At 37.3% G+C, this 8832-nt stretch overlaps 1 protein-coding gene across 1 annotated transcript; it reads right to left on the bottom strand.

Annotated features, from left to right (window-relative positions):
- Nucleotides 1-186: 186 nt before the first annotated feature.
- On the bottom strand, nucleotides 187-8419 carry SLC10A2 (solute carrier family 10 member 2). The gene is made up of 6 exons (XM_005487253.2): nucleotides 7996-8419; nucleotides 4846-4964; nucleotides 3647-3735; nucleotides 1316-1491; nucleotides 583-740; nucleotides 187-311 (listed from the first exon to the last, which is right to left on the bottom strand). Exons 1-6 carry the CDS (start codon nucleotides 8415-8417, stop codon nucleotides 187-189), a joined length of 1089 nt encoding a protein of 362 aa, XP_005487310.2. The 5' UTR covers nucleotides 8418-8419.
- Between the last annotated feature and the right edge of the window lie 413 nt (nucleotides 8420-8832).

An 8832-nucleotide genomic window follows, 5' to 3' on the forward strand; every position in this document is an offset into this window, starting at 1 on the left:
ACAAACCATGTTAAAAATCAAAATAGATCTTTCTTAAGTAAATAATTTTAAAGTCTCTCTGTACAATGTCAGGAGAACTTCTTCTTTTGTTTAATATTACCATGAAAAAACAGCATGTGAAAAAACAAGTTTTAAATAAACCATATATTCTTTATTTTCACAGCTGGTGGAAGCAGACGTAATTGTCTATTTAATCTCATCTGATACAAATCCTCCATTTATTTTAGCTTCTGATTTTGGATCCTCTTTTTGCGGTGTTTTCTCAACATCTGTCTTTGTTTTGATGTGGCGTCTTCTGTAAAGACGGTAGCCTGAGGATCAATATATGGACAGTATTAAATAAAAGAATTATAAAAATTACCTGAAAAAGATGCTGTAGTAACATATATCCATGCAACATTTCTTTCTTTATATTGCTAAAATATTTCAAAACTTCCAGAAAATCTTTTTAAAGCTATGATTTGATTTTGAAATCCAATTGATTATTTTTATCTCTTCTTCTTTTCTCAATACACATGAAAAGTTAAACTGGTAATAATAATGATAATTGTAGTACTATAATATAAAATTACTATACTTTACCTCCTAAAATTAGTGCTGCAAACAACAGCTGGAAAATGCTGTAGATGAGTGGGAAAGTAAACATCAGTTCAAGTTGTTCAGGAGTGAATGAGAGCTGTACTATGGTGGAACATAGCTGGGTGTTTTGCATGCCTGTTTCCAGAGACACTGTACGACACCTAAAGGGAATAATACAAAGACAGTTGGGAAATAGCATCCAGTGGGTCCAATGCTTTTTACTAATCTGGATAAGCAAAAAATGTAAAGGATAACTAAGAAAATTGTTTCCTTCAGCTGACATAGTCAGCAAAACACTCCACCTATGGCCGGTACCACCAATTATTGGCGGTTCAGCAGCTGTAGAAGACGGTGAACCACCTTCAAGGCACGTATGTGGCACTCACTGTCTCTTAGTCTTGCAATGGTGGTCTAAATTATAGACTGCTGCATTTACATGAGAGGTTTTACTGTAAGTGGTTCCAAACCACTTACAAGTCAGGTCTGTTTCACCTGCTTGAAGTGCAAGACATTGGCGCACAAAGGGAAAACATATGAAGGGTTGGAGGAAATGTTATTGTCAGAATCTGTAAATGAATGTGCACGAGAAAAGCTTTGTCTGCACTTAGTATCACAAAAAAGGAGACTTAGTGAATGAGTGACTCTGTAACTTAAATAATGTTTAGAGAGCATTCTCAGCATTGATTAATTGCTGAATAAAATCTTTTTATGCAGTTGAATAAAGGCTGTGCATTACCTGTTCCATGACAGACCAGCTAGGCGAGCCAGAAAGAATCCTAAAGTATATCCAGCTGCTGGAAATATGGTGCCAATGATCCATAATTTTGGTGTGATAACCCAGGAGCCTTTGTAGAGTATTCCCCCAACCACAGCAGTGAGCACGATGAGCACTGCTCCCACAATGGAACCAACCTGTGAAGCAAAAAAAAGAGGGATTCAGTCAGAACCACAGAATCACACAGTACTGTACAAATGACACCTCAAGGAAATTCAATGGCAAAAAGCATGGTATCAAACGTGAGTCACTGAAATGTCATGTTAAACACAAAAAGTGTTTACAGCAATTCAAAGCAGTCAGAGAGATGAGATAGTTGCCATTTTAACAAACAGGAGATGTATGATGTACTTCAAGGTGTGACTACAGCTCTAGATCAAGACACAGCTGTAATATGTTTCTATAGCAGATATCTGTAAAACTAGCCTTTTGAAGCCTTGACTATAATTGTACTTAGGGCTGGAGATTAAAAGTAATTTCACAGGTTTGATATGAGTGAGGAATGGTGCACACATTAGAAAAATTTCCCCAGAGTTGTTGAGAAACTGACAGCCTAGTAAGTAGAATACTGCATTTTGCTCCCCACCTTGGTGAATCACTCTGAGGCTTAGTACAGTGTGTGCTAATTAGACACTAGATTGCTAGCGAGCTAGTGCTAGGAAATTATTTGCCAAGTGCAGGGGTAAATCTTTAATGAGGCTAAAAATTCATGCTTGAAAACTGGTTATGAGCTTGTATAGCCCTTTTACATAGACCTGAGCACTGTAGTTGATCTTATTTCTTGTGACTAAATGTACTGAGACCTTTACCACTGCTTGCCTAAAAAAGTTATAACTCACTCTCTTTTCAATACCCAAGTGGAAGGTCTGCCATTATAGCATATGTTGCCAGGGATCTCAGAGACACACTTCTTAGTCTAAGCTTACGAGGATCTATTCCTCAGCTAAAACATGTATTGCCATTGAAGAGGTTCCATCAGTCTTTGGCTGAAACATTTTTAAGAGCACTGAGTGAACAAGTGCTTTTGTTTGGCTGAGCTATTAAACACACGCACTTTGGAAGAAGAAACATGGTCTGGCATGACAAGCTCTTCTTTCACCTGGCACACTGTCTTTGTTCTCTTGTCTGAATTTCTCATGATATAGGCCTTAATCTGACAGCTATGGCTCAATCTTCACTTGGTGCTTCATTGTCCTACACAAAGAAAACTCTCAAGGCTGTGGGCTGCTCACCCACTCAGTAAGAAGGAATGAAATGAGGCTTTGCTGAGAGATCAAGTAGAGTTTCTTCACATGCGAGTACAAGTCCATGCTTTCCCTTCAACTGATTAAATAGAAATAGTAGGATGTGAATGCATTTCAAAATGCAATGTGATAAGCTATCAGTTTCATGAAAATGGATTGACTTAAAAAGACCTTACTTGTGCTCTGTGCTGTCTGAGCCAATAGCAAAGAAGTGATAAGAAACATAGGTAGAAAAACATCCGACCAGAAAAGTTTTCTTTAAGAAAATTTAGATAATATATTTGTTAAATAAGAATGATTAGCAAAGGCCAAGAATTCTTAGTACATATGAAAATCTCTTTAAACCTAAATGAAATGTACAGAATAATTAATTTGCCGTCACCCTAGATGTGGCTGAATTATTATTATTATTATTATTATTATTATTATTATTATTATTATTATTATTACTATTATTATTATTATTTTGATGAGAACAGTTTTTTGCCAAAATTCCCATATTTTTGATGTAACTGAAACAATCTTGCAAAGATGGCATCCTGTATTTTGTCAATAGTCTTTTAAGGTTTATATAAGAGTTGGAATATTTTATGTTTATTATTTTTAAATAAAGATTGGCTTCACACTCAAAAATTGGATCACAAAAAAATTAGGAAACTCTCTTAAAAGGAGAAAGGCATTTTGATCCAGAACTATTTTATTTTTTATTGTTTTGCAGAGAAAAAACTGCTTTCAGTTCACCTGACTGATTTTCCTTCAATTTCAGTTTACATTATGTACTGAACTCAATTACTAACATAGTTGCAGCCAAAGACAAAAGTAGGTTCTTTAGATAATGATGATTGCTAATAATGCATGCAACTCATGCATGTTTGTGCAGGGGAAAAGCAATACATTTCCAGAGCACCTCATTTGTTTTCTGCTGAAAACTTTCCAGGTCTTTTGAAGTCAAGTACTAATACTATGAATAGCAATGTACTGCTTCAGAGGTCCCACTGTTTCCATAATTTGTCCATAATTGCTTATACTTCAGCCTTATATATCCTACCTTAAGTATTATTTTTGCTTTACTAGGCCACTTGTGGTTGACAAATATTCCCACTGAAACAGGAACTACAAGAGCTACCAGAGAAAGTCCTGTAAAAAAAGAAAAGAGAAGTCAAGACCCTGTATGGTGCGAGAGCTCACCGCAGGACGGGCACCATGATGAGTGACTGTGGGCCTGGAGCAGCCTTTCAGGGGATGTTTCTGGTGTGCACACCCTGGAGCACTCATGCACACTCTACCCACACCTGCCTATTTGCTTTTCTATAGACTCTATTATCTTTGGCAGCCTGTTGAAGTAATTGCCATTCTGCTGAGCTACATGCTCATTCACCTGCATCAGAAAGGCAGACAGAAATCTGAGTGTGCTAATCATCACTATCCTGTGATGTGAGTAGCTATATTAAATGTTCATTTTGTCTGCAGGTGTTTTGCTACTGTACCGTATCAGCAACCAGTTTAGAGCTTCTTTTGTTTTGGCCTTCCCCCTCCAGTATTTATTTTGAAAGCACAAGCAACGTATTGGTTTTTTGTTTTTCCCCAAGGACAATGGGAAGTGAAGTTGAAGAATGTGAAAGTGATTCTGCTGGCTTTTAAGATTAGCACAACATGGAACTGCACTTGATAAGCACTAGGGCCACAGCTCTGCAAAGCACTGGAGCATGTATTTCTAAATACTTTAACTATTTTCTCTTTGTAGCTGAATGAGATTTTTGACAGGAAGTCAAATGAAGCCACTCCTGGCAGTGTAGATTGCAGCTTTTCAAAGAGACTCAGCAGCTTTAATCACTTGCTTAATTATCCACGTGTGCCTAAGTATTTTGTCAGATTATGGCCTCAGCATTTAGCTCTTTGCAGGATTGTGTCTTAAAGCTGTTATAAACACTTTCATCCAGAAGAAGCAGCTATTTCTATCTGAATTATTCTATATCCTTATCCCACTACCATGTAGGTCTCAAAGCCATTTGGAAAGAAAAACAAGCACAATCTTGTCATAATTATCTGTACAATATTTATAACGGCTTCAAGTCTTTCTTTGGCAGAGCTGTGGATGATGTGAAGTGCCCATGGAGGTTATTAAAAGGTAGAAAGAGAAACATTTTTAAAAATCTGAGGTGATTTCTTCCTGACTGCAGGATGATGGTATAGGTTGCCCTGAATGGAGGATAGACAGAAGAGAAAGTGCTGTTTCACTGGACTCACCAATGCTGTTATAGGGGAGTACAATTGCATCAGCATCAGTCCACATTTTGGTGTAAATAAAGAGACAAAGTGGCATCATTCCCATTGCAAGCAGCGTGGAGCAAGTTGTCATGCTGATGCTGCAAAGAAATTGGTTACAGTGACAGTTCATCTCATGCTAGCCCATAGTCTTTCTCATTTTCTTATTACCATTTCACACCTTGTGAAAGGTTGTGCAAGAAATGTTGCTGGCTACAGACAATTTATCAGGTTAGAGAAAAGCTAAATGAAAGGAATGGCTTCTGCTGGAAAGAAAAGAACATGAAAAAATCAAGGTATTCTGCAGCCACAGAACCATAAATTTTGGTGCAAAGGAGGCAGTCAGACAGGTGGCCGGCAGAAAGGTCTGTTGGCAAATATGTCTCCATGCTGCCTTTATTGCTGGTTTCAGAGAGGACAGTAAGCAGGAAACAGGGGCAGAGATGGACATAAAAAGGAGCTTTTAATTATAACAGCAGTTCTAGGGTGTTAAAATTTCACTCTGAAGTCAATAACTCAGAAATCCATGTAATTGCCTATGATATGTGATAAAATAAAATTCCCTTTTCTGGCTTGTTTTGCTCTAGGCCAAAAAATAGGTGCTAAGAATTGCTCAGTGAGGCTTAGCATAAGGATTGTTCCTGCATTTTGCAAAGATTTTTCTGTTGTACAAAAAGATGCATTCTGCTACAGGAGCGAAGAAATAGGAAAAGGCAAGACATCTAAAATAAGGAGGAAACTCCTTGTTTTAAGGAATTGGAATACAGTGGATAAAGTTATGCATGCAAATCTCATTTTTTCTGGTATAAAAATAGAGAGAGAAGGTTCTAGTTAAGAGATTTTGGAAGCTTTCTTCTGAGCCTCACTTCAGATTTCTCTTTATTGTTGCTTGTCCTCAGAAAAGAGACTACTGATCCTGGCCACAAGCTGAGCAGATCCAGAGAAATCTAGAAAAAAATATGCACAAACCACAGGAATATCTGCATTCATTTTGGTTCTAGTCACTCTCTGCCTTAGAGTCATTGAATAGGAATTTGCAGGAGCCTCTGGTAAAAGAGTCTCCTACAGAGAAAAAGAGTTACAGGCCACAATTAAGGTTTGATGAAGTCCCAAATGGAAAAAAAAAGTCCCTCATGTTTCCTACCTCTGTATTTCCTATATCTTTATACTGTCCCTGAATGCACCTCCTTCTCCAAAATCTGGCCATCCTCTAACCCCAGTCCCTGTTTCCACAGAAGCAGTTGTTTTTGTAAAATATCAAAAGATATCTCTATGAGGAAGCATTAGAGGATATCAGCTGGATTTGATTTACTAAGAAAGATATGAAACATCATACTTCACCTGACTATGATCATAATGCTCATTATAAAACTAATTCCTTCTCCAACTTGTGATCCATTTGCACAAAGGTTTTGAAGCAGAAGTATAGACAGGGTTTGTAATGTAGAATCATAAAATATTAAACTTAAAACCAAAACAATGTCTGATATAATGGGCAGGTTTCTATAATACTGTGGTGGCTCCAGAAGCCCTCCATACAACTTCCAATGTTATTTCTGTTGAGGAAAGAAGATGCCTGCCTTGACAATCTGCTGTACCTCCTGTATCCTGTGGTCCCTGCATCTTTGTTGCAAAGGTACTGACCAAGAGCCTTTGACCTAAGGTAGAGGTCTTTACCTGAGGAATAACATTTTAAAGGCATTTTCAATTAAATTCACCCTTTATCATCACCATGGAATAGAAATCCTGTTCATGTTTATAGCATTATAAATCTGGATTTTTAACACTGATTTCATTGAAGCAACTCTGAACGTACAGAGCTGACCAAGCATAGTTTAGCTCAGTTTATTCTTTCAGGGAGAGATTAGAACAAAATTTCAGCCTTGTACTCAATATCTTCTCATCTGTGATTTCTTAGACTTGTATTAGTTGAAATTAAGAGTCTTACAGTTCTTAATATCATAGATTTTTCATCTACAATGAGGAAGTCAAGGATTAGCAGAGCTACCCCCATTTATAATTTGAAAGCTGTTTTCTACATTAATACCTGTATGTGACAGAAAAGTTCAATAATTTCAAAGGATGGAAAAAATATTGTACTAAAGCTACAAATTTAACATTATTAGACTTTTTACTCTAGCTCCACATCTTTCATCCTTCTACTATTTTTTCTGTTTCTATTTAAGACAGGCATATGATAAATTGGATGAATGCTCTAATTTATTTTGCTCTGTAGGAAAGAGAGAAACGATCCTCTTTATTTTAGACCAAAGTAATCAGGACATAAAAATAAAAAGACAGCTTGTTTTTAGAGGCTCTTAGAGTTGATGAACCCCCCATGGAATTTGCATTAAGAGTAGGGTTCACTTCTCCTGCGTATTTGATGTCTTAGGCCATGTCAGGTGCCTTACACATCTGCTTCTGAGTTGATAGCACTTTGTCATTGAGACCATTACACTGCCACAAAGGAGAGTTTTCATTGCTCCCAATATGCAGGGCTGCCTTAAGTAGTGGTTTCTAGCCTGTAAAATATTCCCTCAGTTTGAAGACTTTGCATAAGGTTCCAGGAGCAGAAAGAATTATCACAAGTATTCATTAGAACTAGTATTCATTGAGAAAGTAAATACCTGTCTTTTTATTGTGTAGAACAGAAAAGGAGGGAAAATATTTTTCCACAGGAGCTCTTTTCCAAGAAAAGTTGCATAGCTGCTATTTTGTACAGAGGATTCTGGTCCCAGAATCCTATGGTTTTTTTAAAATATTTTCACTACTCAAGATCTTGGGAGAAAGAAAAGTAATTTTAACTTGGGCAAAGTTTTCATAATACATATTATTTTAGTTGTCTTCATAGATGATATCTACTCCAGGATCTGAAGTTTAACAATAAAGATATTTTCTAATGTACACAATTTTCTTGTGATATCTTTTCATGAATTCCCAATGAACTAAGGATATTTGTTATTCTGCTTATATTTACTGCAATTACAGTAACTAACCATCTTTACAAGGAGAAAACACCATGCATGCGCCAGAAAGCTAAGAAAAACATCAGACAGATCAGACAGTCCTTTTCAATGTAAAATTTGCAATGTAAAGAACCACATGAAGTACTTTGAGAACAGCTGCTCTTACCTTAGGTCCATGTCTCCATCCACCCAGTAGGCAATGACATTCGAGGCTGTGCCCCCTGGACAGCATCCCATGATCATCACCACAACAGCTTGAATAGGAAGGATGCCGAAGGCCAAAGAGAGCAAGAAGGCTGTGAGAGGCATAATTCCAAACTGGCAAAGGAAACCCACAAATATACCCCAGGGTCTTTTTATGTGGCCCAAGAAATTCTTGATTTCCACATTGCAGCCCATGGAGAACATCACCAAAGCCAGCATGATCGTTAGAACAGTACTTAAAACTACGCTCAAAGTTTGATTAAAATTATCTTCTGCCAACACACAAGAGGTGCCATCACAAATAGTAGCATTTGCTGGACAAGCTGTGTAGTTTTCTGCCAAAGGACCAGCATTAAATTGCTGGGAAAGAAAGTTTGTCTGCATTTTGAAGTACAGAACTGCTCACTGTATCCGCAGTAAACTTTCAAGCCTACAGTTGTTTGTCAGTGACTTCTTTTAAACGATCCAGGAAGCAATAAAGTGCAATAAATGCCAGAAAACTCTTACTACTCTTGAAGGGTTTGGCTCAGTGCTGATTCATATAGTTATAAAAGTTGCACTTCTTTGGTACAGTGACCATTAATCATTTATTCATATGGTAATGAGGGATCCCACATGAAGAGAACAGCTGTGTTAATATTTAAGGATGTAAAGGAGGCTTGTAGTGCTGCTAAGACCATAAAATGAGAATCACAAGAGTAAGAGAAAGTTTAGACTTCATTCTTTGAGTTTCTTGCATGTCTTTGGGAGACCTGCTCATGCATGCAGTGTTGCTGGCAGTACAGGGGTCAGTGCGGGG

This window comes from Zonotrichia albicollis, chromosome 2 (genome assembly GCF_047830755.1).
Source record: "Zonotrichia albicollis isolate bZonAlb1 chromosome 2, bZonAlb1.hap1, whole genome shotgun sequence".
Classification (NCBI taxonomy): Eukaryota; Metazoa; Chordata; class Aves; order Passeriformes; family Passerellidae; genus Zonotrichia; species Zonotrichia albicollis.

Excerpts from the sequence above, each read along its gene's own strand:
- SLC10A2 (XM_005487253.2), bottom strand. The coding sequence starts at position 8,417 with ATGCAGACAAACTTTCTTTCCCAGCAATTTAATGCTGGTCCTTTGGCA. Across the intron at positions 1,492-3,646 it reads AAGCAAAAATAATACTTAAG|GTTGGTTCCATTGTGGGAGC; the intron begins GTAGGATATATA and ends TTTGCTTCACAG. Across the intron at positions 741-1,315 it reads GCTGGTCTGTCATGGAACAG|GTGTCGTACAGTGTCTCTGG; the intron begins GTAATGCACAGC and ends TATTCCCTTTAG.